The following is an 18055-nucleotide window of genomic DNA, read 5'->3' as shown; positions in this document are numbered from 1 at the left end:
CACCTCCGACGAACCAAGGGCATGGATTGAGAAACCATTATCCGTAAGAAGTACATCAACATCAGCCCCACCGTGATGCCGACAGAGGAACCTCAAAAACCTAGGCTAGAACACACAGACAAGGCGGCAGGTGCGGCTAGCTGCTCGTTTGATGTTTCCATGAACAACAATCAATTACTGCTCGTTTCGTTGCTTTCATGAACAATGAATTACTGCTCCTGATAGCTCCCGGCGCTGGCCGGCGGTCGGTGCTCGGAGTTAGGGAGTAGACTGACGTTACTCCGTGTCGCCGGTGGTCGGCTGGCCGTTTCCTGGTAACCCGTAGGAGGAAGTCAGTGACGGCCACAAGAGCTAGCCAGCGGCGGTGAGGTCACCGTCGCTCGCTCACCCACTCGCCTGGCCATGCTGTACCCATGCGGCCACCTGGCGCTGCCGACTACGCGTGGCCCCACTGGCCAGCCACACCACCGTTTTCCTGCTTGCTTCCTCGTGCGCCTGCTCCGTTCACATCAGCGGAGGCGGCCACGTGTCACGGCGGCAGTGGGCGCGGCCGCTCCCCACGACGCCTATAACTGCACGCCCTGGCTGGCTTCAAGGTTTCATCTCATCTCACACAGCAGACAGCACACCCACCAAGTGCAGGCACAGAACTCGATCTCCAATCTAGTGAGCATTTCTTGAACTGTTCTTCTCTGAAATCTAGCGAGAGATCGACTGAGAGCAGGAAGGATGGGCATCGTGGACGTCGTCTCCGAGTACTGCTCCCTGCCCAGGACTCGCCGCCACATCAAGAAGCGGAAACAGTTCCAGGTTCCTACTATCATCTCTGAAACTAGCTACTTAGATGTTGCTGTAATAGATTGAAGAGTTTGTGGAATTTAACTTTGTTTTCTTGGTTGTTGATTCAGACGGTGGAGATGAAGGTGAGGATCGACTGCGAAGGCTGCGAGAGGAAGGTGAAGAAGGCCCTCGACGACATGAAAGGTAGGTTGACTGCTCCGCATGTGCTTGTTCAATCGGTTTCTTTTCTCGGCATCATACCATGATACTCCCGTCTTTTGTCGAATCACCCCTCTTTTTCCGCCCTAAAAGGCCAAAGTAAAAGTTGCATATTATCATCCACTATTGGGAAGCTTTCTTCTTCGGGTCGAATCTGATTCCTCCCTTGCCTGCACATGCTTCCCCTTTAACGGAAAGGAAACCAACATCTGAACTTTGAAAAAAAAAAAAATCTCGCATCCACCTCTTTCGGCAGATCTGGCAACTTTGCTCAAACTGTTCCTCTCTTTGCGACGCAGGCGTGAGCTCGGTGGAGGTGCTGGCGAAGCAGAACAAGGTGACGGTGACGGGGTACGTGGACGCGGCCAAGGTCATCCGCCGCGTCGCCTACAAGACCGGCAAGAGGGTGGAGCCGTGGCCGTACGTGCCGTACGAGATGGTGGCGCACCCCTACGCCCCTGGAGCGTACGACAAGCGCGCGCCGGCGGGGTACGTCCGGAACGTCATCGGCGACCCCTCCGCCGCGCCGCTGGCACGGGCGTCCTCCACCGAGACTAGGTACACCGCCGCGTTCAGCGACGAGAACCCCAACGCATGCTCCGTCATGTGATGATGATGGTGATGATGTACTATTCCCGGACTCCGGCCAGCCGGCCGGCGAGACATTGGTCGGTCGGCATGCTGGATCTCTAGCTAGGTTGTGGCTGCTGTTGTTGTCTTCTTGGAGTAGTAGTAGTATATTCTTTGTGTTTTAGATGGATTGGTGTAAGATAAGCTGGATTCGGTGACAAGGAATCTCTTTCAGTCTTCTAATTCGCAATGTTGCCAATCAGAGGAGCGTTGCATGATTTGGTTGGGAAATTTTATTTTTTGCCACTACTTTCTTTGGTCTTCTACCATTTGCCCTCATTTACATTGGACTAGATTTTTTGCCCCTATTTTCTTTGCACCTTAATCATTTGCCCCTTCTAGATTGTTTATTATATTTTTCAGAATTAAGACGGCGTGAAAAGACCAAACACCCTCCATCCCCAATCCCTCTCTAATCTCAGACATACTGTAATTTGGTTCGTCGCCTCGGTGCTGCTGGCACTCTGCGCTGAGGTCGCCACCTCTGGAAGTAAGAGTGGGTGAGGTCGGCCTCGTCGCACCGCCGAGGCGGAGGAGGCTGCCACTGGCCCATGTCTTCTTCGCGCTCACCGGCCTCGTGGGCTTGCTCATGGCGCCGCGCTTGTCCTTGCAGCCACGGAACCTCGCCATGCTCCCGCGCCGGCTCGCGCTGCTGATTGACTCCTGCATCGCCTCTGTCAGCCGCACTTGGCCGCCGCTTTGGGCCTAGTGCCGTCGCCTCCGCGCTGGGAAGGATGGAGATCGGAAGCTAGGAGAATAGGATCTCGCCGGACATGGAGAAGAACGCCAGATTTTCGAAGGGAGGCGTCGATCTGAAGCTGGCAAGGGACGTGCAAGTCGCCGGGGGCTGGCCATCAACGACGACGAGCCCTGCCGCTTCGGCGCTGCATCGGCGAGAACGGCGTATACAGAACTCGGTCAACTCGCTGCTTCCTTGTAAGTTGGAACCAGGCCGAGCGGGGCATTTTTGTCTTTGGGTGTGGGTCCAGTTTGAGCGAGGGCAAATCATAAAGGTTCAAAGAAAGCTGGGGCAAAAAAACTAGTCTAATGTAAATGAGGGCAAATTGTAGAAGACCAAAGAAAATAGTGGCAAAAAGTAAAATTCCCCGATTTGGTTGGCGAGTGACAGAGACATGTATTCTACTTGTTAGGAGCCTGCTTGATGTATGTATGGATTTCAAACTTGGAATCGCACAGTAACGTTCTTTACTCTTGGTACGCTCGTATTTTTTCCCTTGTGTTGAAAAGGATGGGTTTATCCACCGATTTCAGTTAACAGCAACGTGGACAACAAGAGGGTCTTACAATCTTACAGGTAAAGTAAAGCAGAAAAACACTGGGTCTACTCGGTCAGGGCCAGCATGTATTTTTAGTTTAGGAGCGTGCTTGATTTGTCCATTTCAAACTTCAAACTTGGTGCGCACATAATGTTATTTTCTCTTGGCACACTCTTCATTTCTTTTTGTCTTGCTGTTGAAAAGGATGGGCTTATCCACCGATTTCAGTTAACAGAAACTTGGTCTACAAGGTCTTGCACTCTTACAGGTAAAGTAAAGCAGGAAAACACTGGGTTTACGGTTTACCCCCTCAAGGCCAGCAGCAGAGAGCAAGAAAACAACTGAGATGATGCAACGCCTGCCGACCAAATCTACTCCGTGATCACCCTCAGCAAAGGTCGCCCTCCCTTTGCCGTGTCAAACACCTCATTTGTCCTCTGTTCTTGGCACTGATTAAGACTCGGCTCAGTTGGTTTCAAGACAGAAAACGACTTGTTTGAGTTGTAAAATTAGCATTGATTAAGACACGGCTGAGTGAGTTAAAAAACGGCTATCTTGTGTTGTAAAACCAATGCCAGAGGATAAAAGGGTAGTAACTAGATAAGAGCATCTCCACCAGCGCCCCCATAGCAGCTCCGATAGCGATTTGGGGGTCGGTAGCGAAAATAGGCTCACACCGGCGCGCTCCAAATGGCGCCGGCAGTTTTTCGAGTCCAATAGAAGCGCCGGCAACCCCGTGTCGGCCTTGGCCAATGGCGCGAATCGGGCGCGGCGGCGCCTCGCGAGGCCGGAAATTTTGGGCGTGGGATCCGTCTGTCAGCCACACATCCCAAAGTCGACTTTAACCTAACGCATCAGCGGCACATTCAATTTTAACCTAACCATCGGCTACCACGCGACGGGAGTTATTGGGACGCAGCGGCGGTGCAGTTTCCACAGACCCGCAGCGAACCGTCCAGTCGCGCCTTGCTCTTCGTGCCAGCGTTAATGAGCGCCACCGCTCCCCCGCCTCCCTCCGGCCTATAAAAAGGGTTGCCTCTCATCGTCCCTCTCACACACAAACCCTAGCGCCTATCTCCTCAACCCTAGCCGCCACCATCTAAAGAGACGACACCATGTCTGGTCGAGACCGAGGTCGAGGCCGCGGTCGTGGTCGTGGCCGCGGCAGAGCTGCACGCTCGCCGTCGGTCGTCTTCATCGTCGGATCTGCAGGAGGAGGAGCGGCCGGTGGTGTTGGAGTTCGTCGTCGTCCTCAAGGGCGACCCGCACGCCATCCAGAGGCTGCCGGTTTGGGGGCGCCGGTATTAGTTTGTGGAATGGAATGTTTCTTCTCTTTATTCGATTTTCTATGTTTTTATTTGTTATTTTAATTCAAAACATCTATCGAGGCCGCCGGTTTGAGAGCGTCGGTGTGGGAACAGCTTCCTAAATAGAGGATGCAGGCGCTCCCCATACGGAGGCGCCGACGTCTCTGCCGGCGACTATTTGGGGGACGCTGGTGGAGATGCTCTAAGTATCGCCTTGCCAGGAGCTATCTTAGCCAAAAGTCCCTCCGTCCCCGTCCGGAAAAGGATGACGGAGGGAGTACATATTTTCTCTTCCCCAGGAACTTGGATGCTCAGCTGATGTTTCTTCCTCTTAGGGCACACAATTTCTGTATTTGAAAAAGATGGCACGTTTATCATCCGATTTATGCTAACAGAAGCATTTCACTGCATAATCGAAGGTGAAGGTCAAGTAAAACAGGAAAAGGAAGTGGGTTTCCTCCCTCACAGTCACAGGTAGCAGCGGCAGCAGCTGTAGAATGCACGAAACCGAGTAGTAGATCACAGTTTTCTCCGAAACAGCGGCAGCGGGCAGCGGTAGCAGCTGATGTTTCTTCCTCTTAGGCATTTCCACCGGGCCGACACAAAACGGATATTAAAATGGTTATCCAAACTTATTTATCTGTTTGGATCGGGTAGCCCCAGTGGCCCAAAGCAAATGTTTTTTTCCAATAATATATTAATTGATAGAAAATAGATTACAAAGTGCAAAAATAAAGAAAAAGTAGCTAAAAATTATAACCCTAGGGTAACTAGGGTTGCCGCCGCCATTGATGCATGCTCGCTTCGTCCTTGATGACGACGAACACTGGAGGCGCCCACGGCCAGTACAAGGTGCCCTGTGCAGATGGAGCCGTCAATGTTGGATGGGGGACGCTGATGCCACCGACGCTGATACTGTTGTGGGAGGTGGTGGCCTCTCCAACGCCTCCTTCTCCATGAGGTCCGGCGGTGCTCCTCAAGCTCGCTCTGTGCGATGGCCATCTCCAACACTTCCTCCGTGAGGTCCATCGGCTAGACCTCCGGGTTGACGAGTGGCACATCGCCACCGCCATTATCGTCATCACGGCCATCGTCATCGTCTCCCTCATCCTCAAAGGGGCTGCTGCCGAACTCGTGGGTGAAGAAGCCAACATCGCCGAGGTATCCATCGTGTCGGCATGAGTCGAACTCCTAGGACCCGAAGGTGTCCCAGTTAGGCGAGTTCATCTCCAAAGCTGGATCATCCCGTAGACCGGCGAGAGGAGGGACTGGCAGTGGCAGATCTCGTCGCCCGCACGCGTACTTCGCGTGGTACGGGAGGGACCGGCACCCTCGTCGAGTAGAGGAGCCAGCCCGATGACAGGTTGACATCCCGCGACGGCACCAGGCATCCCACGCCGAACAACTCACGCACGTAGTCCACCAACAAGGTCACGTTGCTTCTTCCGGCCGGTTGAAGAACCGGCCTCGTGGTTGTTCTTCGAGCGCCGGAAGGGCCACCCTTTTCCCATGGTGATGGTGGTGGCGCTAGCACGGGCAATGGCGCAGGGTATGGTGTTGGAGCGTGGGGAGAAGGGCAATGGCGTGGGGACGAAATGGCCGCGGCATGTGCCTCTTAAAAGGACATGCAAGCTGCTCGCCTTTAATGCTCTGGCATAGAAACTGAGCAACGGCCTTGCTAGCATTGGCACGCAGATGGCGAGGCGCGCCGTTAACGCGGCGCAGAAAGCCGCAACTGCATTGCCCCGCCTAGTGCCCATAAGGCGAAGCGGGTGCGGTTGCTGGCAGATGAGCCCGAGGGACTAAGGGAGAGCGACGCGTGCACTGACCGCATTGTATCCGCGGCGACGCATTCTGGACGCAAATTTGGATCGCGAATGCGTTTCCTTGAATAGTCTGGTCACTTTGTGTCGGGTCGCTGACGTGGGAGCAGATCCTTTTTGTCCATAGGAACGCTGGAGATGTCCTTACCCCTTGGCACACAATTTTCTGTTTTTGAGAAAGACGGCAGGTTTATCCTCTAACACACATTTTTTTTCTATTTTTGAAAAGATGGCAGGTTTATCCTCCGAATTATGCTAACAGAAGCCTTTGCCTACATAATCGAAGGTGAAGGTCAAGTAAAACAGGACAAAGAACTGTGTTTCCTCCCTCAAAGGCAGCAGCAGCTGCTGCAGAATGCACGAAACCTACTACTGTAGTAGTAGATCAACATCCTCGTACAGAAACGATCGAGCCAAGAGCAGTAAAATCCAGCCGGAATGATGCAGCAGTGCCGACCAAATCTACTTCCATGAACAGCCTCGGCAGCGGTCGCCGGTCGCCGTCCATTTGCCGTGTCAAACACCTCCGGTAAGCTTTTTTTTTCTTTGTTGAAAACGACACCTCCGGTAAGCTGATTTATACAGTGCTAATTTTAGCAAAGAGTTATCTTAGCCCAAAGCCAATTATAGTGGTTTAATTAAAATAATTACTAGCCAAAGTATCACACCTGTAAGAGCATCCCCACTCGTTGGCGCTCCCCACGCCCAAATCCGGCGAAATTTTCGTCCGGATTGGATGAAGATTTGGCGTGGGGAGCGCCGAAGTTCCAGCCGTCCCCCCGGCAGGAAACCCCCAACCTCGACCATTTGACATATTTCAAACAAATTCAACATAAAATTTAACAAGTTCGGCAAACAAGAGGACGAAAATTGCTGAAACAAATTCGGCGATAACAGTACAATGTTTAAGCCGGCGGGGTGGTTCCGGCGGCGAGAGAGATACGAGGGGTGGGGGAGATTTTGAGCGACGTGGCGGTGGGGTTCGTGCGTCGAGTCACCGACAGATCGGGCCCTTCCCCGCTTTTCACTCGTCCGGAGTCCCCGAGCGCTCCCCGGGGGGCCGGGGGGGGCGTGGGATCGCCGGATGAATTTAGGCCCAAATCCGGACGAAAACGAGGAACCGGGGGCACGACTGGGCCGAATTACGCCGTTCGGATGGAAAAAACGCTCGCCGGGGGCCTCCTCGGGGGGACGAGTGGAGATGCTCTAAGTATCTGAACTTACAGAAGAGAGACCCATGCCAAAGCTGATATTGGCAACAGCACGCCAGTACCGTGCCGCTCTGCAGTCTCTTGTGCATTATTTCGGTGGTTGCAGCTTTCTCATACTTTAAGGTAGAATCATGGGCCTTTGGGTGCCCAACTTTATTGGCTCGTTGGGCAGTCGGCCAGATATCATAATGTCGACAAGAAATTAGGCTCCCAAGTCGCTATCAAATTGATAGGTCTATACAGTATCAACCTAGACAATGCACCATAATTTAAAGGCCTAGTACTCTGATACAAATCACCAGGCAAGATGGAGCCCACTGCAAAAAAATTAGTACATAACCATCCAGTTTTACAAAAAAATTAAAACCAGGCACTGGGCAAATGATAACAAGAGGCGAATGCCATCTTCAAAACCATCCACTCCAAAGAGTCAAACACAAGTTTGGAGTACGTGTCAAACTGCGTATTAACCTCGTATATGCGGCAGCATTATTGCATATACTACTAAAATCTGGCAAAATTTGAATAGTGTCTAGAAAGACATGTATTCCATTCCAGCAATTCCAAACGAGGACTTGAACGAGGAGAAAGAAAAATCTACTACTGGTGGTGGTTTTCTTCTACTCCTGGCCCTCCTCGATTCTTGATGGTTCTCCAACAGCATCTTCCATCCGTTGGTACCAATCACCAATTTGAGTGTGCTCAACCATATCCTTTCCAGATCTCAAGTAGCGGATCGGTCTCAGAACACCAAATACTGCAAGATCAGCCAAGTTTGGCTTGGCACCACCTGGATAATGATAAGATGGAAAGATAGCGAAGTTAATGCAACAGCCTAACAAACTCGATGTACGATGTTTCTTTTGAGGTATGGATAAATAAGGTACCAAGAAAGTTTCTTCCATTCAGAGCTTCCGTCCATGTGTTGGCAGCATCATACAGTGAAGCACGCTCATCTGTAATGTTGTACTTCTTCTTAAGCTTCTTGGACACAAAGTACATTGCTGCAGCACCAGCGTACTTCACAGCAAACCGCTCGGTAAAACTGAAGTTGCCTGGACCAGAGTTTGGGCACCGAAAATTGAATTACCACAGATGTGCAACTTTACAGGCAGTGAGGAATCAGGAACATGACTAAATTTAAGTTCACGACAGTTAAACTAATGCAATATCATCTCACGGAGTGTTCAGAGTGTCAACCAGAGATAACACTCAGAGTAACAAATCTTTAGGCATTTCTTTTTAGAACACAGAATGGTACATTACATTAGTCAACTACAGAAATGATTTTATGCTCCTGGTAAAAAGACACATTGGGTAACGGTATATAGAGGCTAACTAGCCTGTCCACTATGTTTGAGGGGTTCACGGAATTAGAGTACAAAGCTTATCTTTCCATAAGACTGGTTCAAAATTTACAAACAGTCCTATCCATGAAGATTTTGCAAGCCTTGGCACATGACAGGAAATATATATCTAAGTGATACATGTAGGGTACAACATGTACATGGAGCTGTCTGGACTGTGTCATGTGAAAAAAAAAAAATACAAAAGCCAGTTCGGATTGTTAGCTTACAAATATTTTCAAGTGAGTTTCTTGCAAATTTGGTATAGGACGATATGATGTCCAAGCAGTTGGGACTCTTACTGGTACACGACTCTTAATGGCACACACTGTAGTAAGCAAGATGGTGCCCACTGCAGTGCTATTAAAATTGATCTGATACAAATCACCAATCAACCAATGAAAATTCTATTATGCAAAGGTGCTTAATACTTGAAATGTGGACAGATCTACATGCAACAGGGGGTAAATGTTGCCAGTTAATAAAAGCAACAAAAGGAACTTGTAAGTAGTTGAATTATTTCACATGACTGGACCTGTCCATAGGCCTGTTATGAGATAGCATATGAAACAGATAGATGGCTACTTATTAACTTGTAGTATTGCCGTTCCAGAAGTAACATTTGCCGGACAAACATGGGGTTTGTTTGCAATCAAATATCACCTAAATATCAACCACCTTATGTGATCATTTATAACTCTCAACAACTAGACTCTCCACAGTGAGCATAGACTAACGCAGGCATTTGCACCGACAATTCTGAAGGGCAGGAAATTTGATCATATCACACAATTAAAAGGAAACAACGTACAACAAGGAACATAGAAGAGGAAAGTTGTAAAGATTTACCATTGTTTGCAATATAATCAAAAGACTCTAGAGCCTCCGAAGTTGTGCGGTATATATTTGGTGACAATACATGCACCAGGTGCTCATCAACCCACCTAGATCAAAGGAAGATAAAGAAAACTGTCATGCTCAAGTAGATAATGGTTCATTCATTGTACATCGTACGAATGTCAATATAATGATTCAATTCCTAACTACTCCCAGAAGTAATGGACTATCCCCAAATACCAGCTGGACTGGCCATACTAGTCCTTACTTGCTTTAAAACATGGGTTTGAGCAGAGTTCACAAGTTATTTGCACAGGTCTTCAATGAACATAAATACGGTGCTTAAATGAAGTGTGCACAATTTATTTTTGTTTAACACGATAAATAAAGCATGTACCTATCATTTCACAAATGCAAAGTCCAGATGATTCACACCATAATCATTAAGTACTTGTGAATTCAAGAAAAAAAAGTCACAAAGCTTGACCAAGCTACATAAAGTAGTATTCCACTAAACTTTATTTTGTGCAATTTTCAGACCATTGATAAAAGCAGTACGGTGGCCATTCTGTTCATTTGGAAAAGGTAAACCTAAAAAAATGATTTATATAGGTCCGGTAATACTCAAGCTAATAATTTATTCTTCAGCAATCAACAGAACAGCAGCACACATCTGGTGAGGCAGCATGGCAGCGTGTCAGCCCCAAGGAGGTGGATGGGCAGCTCCTCCGTGCCTGGCTCGCATTCCCGAAGAGTCAGATGAGGCGCGGACAGGATGGTTGGGCCATATGCCAGCAGCCTCCAATACGACGCGCCTCTAAGCGTTTTTCTGTATATATAGGTTCTCTTGAAGAGACCAACTGAACAATTACTGAACACCAAACACATATAATGCACAAAACTGAAAAACGAACCAGAATTCCTTTTTTTAGGTTTGGCCTTGCAGTAATTTGGCATGGGCAGACAACTTGGTTTTAGAAATTAACTTGCTAAGAAAGTAGAATGGATATGCCATGGAATAAGAGGTATATTATGTCCCAACAATATTTTTGCACAAAGTTTTTCAAATGAAAGAAGCATAAATTGTCCTTCTCCTTCCAAACAATCTGCATTGACTGAAACCTATAACATAAAACTATAAAAGACTAAAGAAAGGGAATTGCCGGGAAGTGACACGTTAATCAATTAAAAAAACAGTTACCTGCGCCATTTTGTTTCTTCTTCACTAGTGGACTCAACATCGGGGCTTATCTTGCGCTGTAATTTATTGATTATGTCTGCCAACAATATGTTTAAAAAATGTTATAGAATTTGGCACATATGAAAAGAAGAACATGTAACTTGAATCTGTAACAAAGTGGATGAAAAGATTGCAAAAAAAGTGGGTAACAAGTTTAACCTGATGAATCGACCAGATTTTCACCATCTACCGTCAATATTGGGACCTTCTTGTATTCAGACCACTTGATTTCCTTTTTACTCAGTGGATTAACTTCCACAACTTTGTAGGGTATATCATGATAGTCTAGAAAAGCTGAAACAAGGGCAAAAAAATAAGTGAGATCAAATCCAATTGTTCAGAATAGGGGAAGCTTTCTATAACAGGCTCCCTCGGCTCACTGGCAACAAAAAAAACTCACAAAGCGCCATCTCAAGATTTTTCATAAAGTAAATGATCATTTCACGATTCGAGTCAAATAAAATTGCCAAACAATTGCATCTAACTAATATGTTCACATGCAACAAAGGTATTGAATTCCAATGTAGGGACAGAGTCTTGGATATTACAACTTCAAAAGTGTCAATACCTGAAATAAAATGGTGTGAAATAGACCATTCATGCCAACTACATAGAAAAATACCAACAAGTTGAGTACCCTAGTTGGACCAACAAGTTGAGTACCCTAATTGGACCGACAATTAACTGGTTCCAAGCATGATCTTTCTGCAATCAGCTGCTGGGGTAAGCTCCATCAGGTGTAAAATCAAGTTGACCTAGGGTTCTCGAGAAAGGTAGAGCAAATGGCTCTTTCTCAGAGACAATTTAGAAGAACTGCTCCTATATTTCTTGCATAATCTCTAGTAGCTTTCACTATTGTTAGAAGTTTTTCTCCTAACTTTCAAGTTTGCTACTGGTGCTGAAGTGGTTTAATGATGAAGATGATGTAAGGGGTATCAACGAATATTTTCACAGCTAGGTTAGCAAGGATGCCATGGTAGATTATATCTCCACTTCTAGTCTCTTTGATTCAATGGGAAACAACTTTTGCCGTTGCCTCCCATGACCTACTGTATATGTGCATCGTTTCAACACAACAACCCTGCTTTAATAAAGTGAAACATGAGAAAAATCATTGATAATCATTTTTCTGATGTTTCCCATTATTAAAGCATGGGTGCCATGCACATGTATAGGAGATCATGGGAGACAACTGCAAAAGTTGCTTCTGGTCGAATCAGAGAGACTACAAGTGGAGATGTAACGGCCTAACTGTGAGAATATCCATTTCCACCGCTTACAACATTGCTTAACCACTTTATCACCAGTAGCAAACTTAAGTTACGAGAAAAAAAAACTTCTAAATAGTAAAATAACTAGGAGATAATCTTTCCTTTCCATTTTCTCAGGTGTAATCAAGGTGTCCCAAACTCATTAAGCCTCTAATGCCTAACACAAGTAGCGCACTTTACAGTAGTAATCCTAACTCTAATAGACAACTGCTGCGTCTAGCTGCCACATGGATAGAGCTACTAGCCTGGGGCTTGGGCCTAACACATGACAGTGCAATAATGGGAGGTTCACAGGCACACCACAGGGCCAAGGAGAAGAGATGGACTACAGATATTTGGTTTATTTTTGTTACAAGAATTGATGAAAATGTTGATGAGTACATAAAAGGAAGCTACCAAATATTATAATCAAGTTCCCAACTAAGAAATACAAAACTTTGTGGGATAAGAAGACCCTATCCCTGATATAGGCTCGAGAGAAATAAGGATTACAATGACGACACTTATTGTTACTCTACAGAAATAGAAGTATCAAGCATATCTTTTTGCAACCCTTGAAATTAGTAGAAAGATTTTCTATAACTTAATGTTTGCCTTGTGGAGATGAATCTAATATGTTCCTAATAAATAAGCACAACTTAAGAATAGCATAATATTTATGTTCTTGAACCATGTCAATACCAAGTACAGACATTCTTGGGTACATGAGGGATCACCAGGTCAGACAGTATTCTACATTAAACTAACGCTTCGTTTGGATGTAAAGTATTGGAGCCTTGGAATTGAATTGTGTGTAATACCAAATCAGACTCCGTATTGAAATGGGCACAAATACCAATTCTATTGTTTGGTTCTGCAAAATATTGCTACATGGAATCTGATAAGATAGCAATACCAAATTTGTGTTTGGATGTACATGCCACGGTAATTGAATCATTGACCCATCTTCTCTGATCCACCGCGTCCACCATACATCTCCACTGTGGCGCCTGCCTCCCAATCAATCGTTCCCATGGTGCAGCACCCATCAGCACCCAGCCAGAGGGCGAGCTTCACGAACACCGCCAATGAGTACTCTGCAAAGGCGTCGCCGCCGAATGGCTAAAGGTCGCCGGACAATAGCTAGCCATCCCCGCTCTACTAATAAGTTAGTGCTTCATTCACACCTTATCAGAAACGTAGAGAGGAACGCGCTGCCGGAGAAGGTACACGCTCGTGCACGTCCATGCAACGTTTTGAAGTTTTTCAATCTTCCTCACCAGGTTCCCTGAAATATTACGTCGCCCTTGTGCCGGAGAAGCCGACGGCCATGGATTTGGTCGTTGCAGCCCATGGTAAAAGGAACTTGCTGGCGGCTATGGTCGGGGGCGGACCTCTGGCAGCTGTGTTCGGCGGAGAATCTCTAGCGGCGGTGGTCGGCGACGAACATCCGGCGCCGGCAGGCGGCGGCGCGAACCTCTGGCGGCAGCGATCGGCGAAGAACATCCGACGGCAGCAGCGGTCGGCAGCGAACATCCTGTGGCGGTGGCCAGATGCGAAGCTCCGGTGGTCTCTGAAAATTTGTTGTTGACGAGAAGGAGAGCCAATTCCACACAATACGGAGGGATGAGGCTCCGTATTGGTGAAGGGGTTTTTTTAGTTGTAGTCCGATTCTGTGGTATTGGGCTGCCAATTCTAGTCTTCAATTCCAAAGCCAACCAAACAAGAGAATCCGTGAAGCCAATTCCAATTCCCAATTCTGTGCTCCAATACTGTGCATCCAAACGGGGTGTAATTTTATAGTCAGGCAGGTACAAAACATCAGTCTGGAGGTTACCTAGACAAGATGAATATAAGTCTAGAGGTGATTTAGCCATATGTTTAAAGAGGACTATTTTTTCCAGCGGACATGGACTAAGGATTACATTCACAGCAGTAACTAAATTTCACACTTGCTATAATGGTATAAGAGGTTTGATACACACCCGAACGAAAGTGCTGAACTAATGAATAGTGCATGCCCCTGCAATTTCTACGAGCATGAATATTCCCCTTAAACTCGGAAGCTGCGATTACAATCTAATTTGATCTACTCAGTAGCCAGTACAATTCTTCCAGTAAAATACAAATCTAACCTAACACTCACGAATTGTAAAATTTTAAAGCCAGGCCAACAACCTCTGATTGAATCTCGAGGCGTAACAGGATCATAAGGAAACCATTCCTAAAACTGCTGCGCAGCGGATCGAAAATGCCTGATTGGAAATCCATCTCACCTCTGACCTTGTTGCAGAAGGGGCATGCCTGGTACTGGTAGAGCACGACGTTGTGCGGCAGCAGATCCGCGGGCAGCCGCTCCTTGGCCTGCACCTCGGCGGCCGCCACGGTGGCGAAGGTCAGGGAGAAGGAGACCGCGCCGGCGATCCCGCCCTGCAGCGCCCGCGACGACGGCGCCGGCGACGGCGGCGGGGGGTTGTTGTTGCCCCAGCGGCTGCCGCCCGCGGCGGGGGAGGCGGCGGCGGCGTGGAGGGCGCGCGCGGAGAGGAGGAGCGAGCGGGAGGCGAGGGAGTGCGCCGCGCGGAGCGACCTCATCGTGGCCGGGCGGCTAGGGTTTCGGCGCGGCCGGGGGTCTCGTCGGCGTCGGTGGCTTCGATTTGGGAGCAGGAAGATGCCTGGCTAAAACCCTGGGTTCAAAATTTTAATTTAATCCCCAGGAAACAATCAAGCATTTTTTGACCGACTATTTTGATCCTTGGCGTGGTGCGAAATTACATTTCGGTGCTGGGTCTGCAAGTGAGAGGACCTGGTTCGCATGGAGATCTGGAATAAGTTGAACTGGAGGGGCCTTGGTGCTTTTTCCCTGGACGAGGCTATTCTTCTTGCGGAGGAAGAAAGAATGGGATGGTCGTCACGGCCACGGACAGGACTGGATCGATCGAGTGGCCAAGACCGGATGAACGTGACAACAACGCGCGGCCAGCTTTGGAGCACATGGCTTTGGTTTTTTGGTGCAACACGCGATTTTCTCTACTCTACTACAAGTTGGTTCTCGTGTGCTTAGAAGTTTAGATTCCCTCGAAATGTTTATGGACAATAATAATATGCGGATATCATCAATAATACGGCAAATATTAATGTGGACACGTAGTTTCAGATAAGCGTAATAATGGTGTGTTTATCGCCGTTATATTTGTTTCATCTACAAGGGTGAAGTGTAACCTCCACTTTATTCTTTCTGTACGGTCATCATCACCCGCGCACATCCGGACCGTCAAATCTAGTCTAATGTGACCACTCAAAATCGGAGCCATCTAAACCCTCATATCTCTTTTGGTGGCCTTTTTTTCGAAATAGGGGTAAACCCCGGCTTCTGCATCATGACGATGCACACGGCCATTTATGAGAAAAAGGTTCAAAATAGTATCGTTTGCAACTCATGCATCACCGAGGATTGATACAAAAATCAACCATCGAAAACAACCCATACTATGACTACATATCAACATAGCCTTCTAGTATGTCGTCAACTAGTCTGGCACAAGATATTCTGAGCGACCATCAGGAGCCGTGTGCATCCAGAAGCCATGGCATCCCGTTGCCCCTCCGGAGAGAGTAGGGCCCAGAGCTGGACCCAATGGGAAACCATATGGAGAACCTGCTGAAAGGATCGTATGCCGCACCTAGAGGGGGGGTGAATAGGTGCTAACCAATTTTTAGTTCTTTTTTCAATTTAGACTTGACACAAAGGTAAATTCTCTAGATATGCAACTAAGTGAATTTACCTATATGACAAGGTAATCAACTAATCAAGATACAGCTACGCAATATAAGAGATAGAATAGGATAGAGGTAACCGAGAGTGGAGCACGCGATGACACGGAGATGATTCCCGTAGTTCCCTTCCTTTGCAAGAAGGTACGTCTACGTTTGGAGGAGTGTGGTTGCTACGAAAGCCAAACCAACAGCCACGAAGGCTTCACTCAGATCTCCTATGGGCAACGACACGAAGGCCTAGCCCACTTCCACTAAGGGATTTCCTCGAGGCGGAAACCGGGCCTTTACAAGGTTCTTGGGGCACACATCCACAACCAAATTGGAGGCTCCCAAATCTGTAACAATACAACAATCAACAACAACACATCAACAAAAATTAACTAGGGAACCAAATAGGAACACTAGCAAGAGGGCCCTCAAACAAATGAGGGGAAAATGTAAATCGCTTCGGTGAGGATGTAGATCGGTGTCTTCTCCTTCGAATATCCAAAGATCAAGAGCTTTGGTTGGGGGAGGAAGGAGATCTTGCAAATCTTGTGTTCTTGAGGTGGCTCTAATGGTGGTGAAGACTTGGCAGATTTTTGTGCAATAATTGAGCAACTTGTCCCTTTGGAGAAGAGAGCTATTTATATGATTGGAGCTCTCAGATCTGACCGTTAGGACGTTTTTCAGTAACACCGGAAGTTCCGGCCAGGAGGGCCGGAAGTTCCGCCTGGGACCGGAAGTTCCGGCCAGGAGCACCGGAAGTTCCGGCCGGATGAAACCGAGGCAGACAAGCTGGTCAGAAGAGATTGGGGCGGAACTAGGGCGGAACTTCCGGTGACCGGAAGTTCCGGCCAGGTTCCGGCCAAGTTCCGGAATTCCAGAAAAACCTTACTGGACATACTGAGCCACATTTGCGATGTTTCCGGAACTTGCCCGGAAGTTGGGCGGAAGTTCCGCTGACCGGAACTTCCGGCCAACTGCACCGGAGCTTCCGGCCAGCTTTCGAAACTTCAACTGAGAGGGGCGCTGAGGGTCTTCTGAGTGGAGAAGCAGGGGCGGAACTTCCGCTGGTGGTAGCCGGAACTTCCGCTCCTGGGCGGAAGTACCGCTGGCAGAGGCCGGAACTTCCGCCTGAAGAGAAAAACCAGCAAAGCTTCAGTTTTGTCAGTCCAATTCATCAGCCATGTTTATACAAAGAAATCTTGTACATTTCTACATCAACACACATAAATATATACCTAGTGTTGACATCAAACACACAAAACCCAAAAGGGCGGGAAATGTTCTTTCAATCTCCCCCTTTTTGGTGTTTGATGACAACACAAGTATTTGCAAGGAATGAATAATGTAAACATCAAGAATGTGAGAGATATAGAGGAGCTCCCCCTATATATGAGCATTGATACCTAAGAAGCTCCCCCTATATCTTGCATCCGTCTTCCATGGGTTAGCAATACAACATAGTGATAAGCATATAGATAAATAGATCATGCACACATAGATAACCATAGAAGACTCACATCCGGAGTTTACCATACACATAGATACGGTTCCAAACACATAGATAAAGTTTACAAACCACATAAACTAAGAACATAGTTCGACACCACAAAGATAAATAGAATCACAAGCGATAAAAATCAAAGCCAACACGAGATTGTGACTCCCCCATGCAAATACACAACGGAGAGCAACCTAATAAGGTCTCACTCTCCCCCTTTGGCACCAAGGCACCAAAAAGGGACGGGAGAAACTACACGTCCCAAGGGTCGGCGTTAGCCTAGCCGGGAGGGAGGTTCGATGGAGCGCCGGGGTAGGGTGGAGTGTGAGGAGGAGACTCGATCTCGAGACCATCTGGAGGGAGAGGAACACCATGCTGAGAAACCCACTCAGCCTCCGGAGTGATATTCTCCTCGGATCCGGGAGGAGACACTTCCACATCAAGAGCCCTCATAATGCTCTTCTGACGAACCCGAGACTTCTTGGCTTCTGCATGCTGCTGATACTGACGGTGATTGACTGCAGAGGTGAGGCAAAAAATCTGTCGCATGCGGCGAGCAAGCTTAGAAGCCTAGCTAGGTGGCTTCTCATCCATGGGGGGAACATCTTCTATGGGTGAGTTGTGGCGCTTGGTCCTAAGAACCTTCACTTCATGAGATGTGATGTTGAGAGGAATAGAGTGAAGAAGGGTAGTCTGACAAGTATCAACCCAAGTGTCCTCAATGAGCTTCATAATGTACGGAGCAAATGAGGGAAGCTTTTTCTCCATCACACATGACCACATCTCATTGTAGATGTAATCCATCACATCATTGTAGATGTAATCCATCACATCAAGCCTCTCACCGGTGCCCTTCTTAGCAAAGGAGTTTGCCA

The 18055-nt window shown here is 47.7% G+C and overlaps 2 protein-coding genes across 2 annotated transcripts; one reads left to right on the top strand and one right to left on the bottom strand.

The window, feature by feature from the left end:
- Positions 1-585: 585 nt before the first annotated feature.
- Positions 586-2838, top strand: LOC127331222 (heavy metal-associated isoprenylated plant protein 27). Its single transcript, XM_051357292.2, has 3 exons — positions 586-810; positions 909-984; positions 1299-2838. Exons 1-3 carry the CDS (start codon positions 730-732, stop codon positions 1607-1609), a joined length of 468 nt encoding a protein of 155 aa, XP_051213252.1. The 5' UTR covers positions 586-729; the 3' UTR covers positions 1610-2838.
- A 4791-nt stretch (positions 2839-7629) lies between these two features.
- LOC127331221 (uncharacterized) lies at positions 7630-14601 on the bottom strand. The gene is made up of 6 exons (XM_051357291.1): positions 14197-14601; positions 10830-10964; positions 10632-10707; positions 9443-9537; positions 8135-8302; positions 7630-8037 (listed from the first exon to the last, which is right to left on the bottom strand). Exons 1-6 carry the CDS (start codon positions 14510-14512, stop codon positions 7868-7870), a joined length of 960 nt encoding a protein of 319 aa, XP_051213251.1. The 5' UTR covers positions 14513-14601; the 3' UTR covers positions 7630-7867.
- Positions 14602-18055: the final 3454 nt, after the last annotated feature.

This window comes from Lolium perenne, chromosome 2, assembly GCF_019359855.2.
Source record: "Lolium perenne isolate Kyuss_39 chromosome 2, Kyuss_2.0, whole genome shotgun sequence".
Taxonomy (NCBI): Eukaryota; Viridiplantae; Streptophyta; class Magnoliopsida; order Poales; family Poaceae; genus Lolium; species Lolium perenne.
The sequence above is the reverse complement of the archived record's forward strand: the minus strand, read 5'-3'. Positions and strand labels throughout refer to the sequence as shown.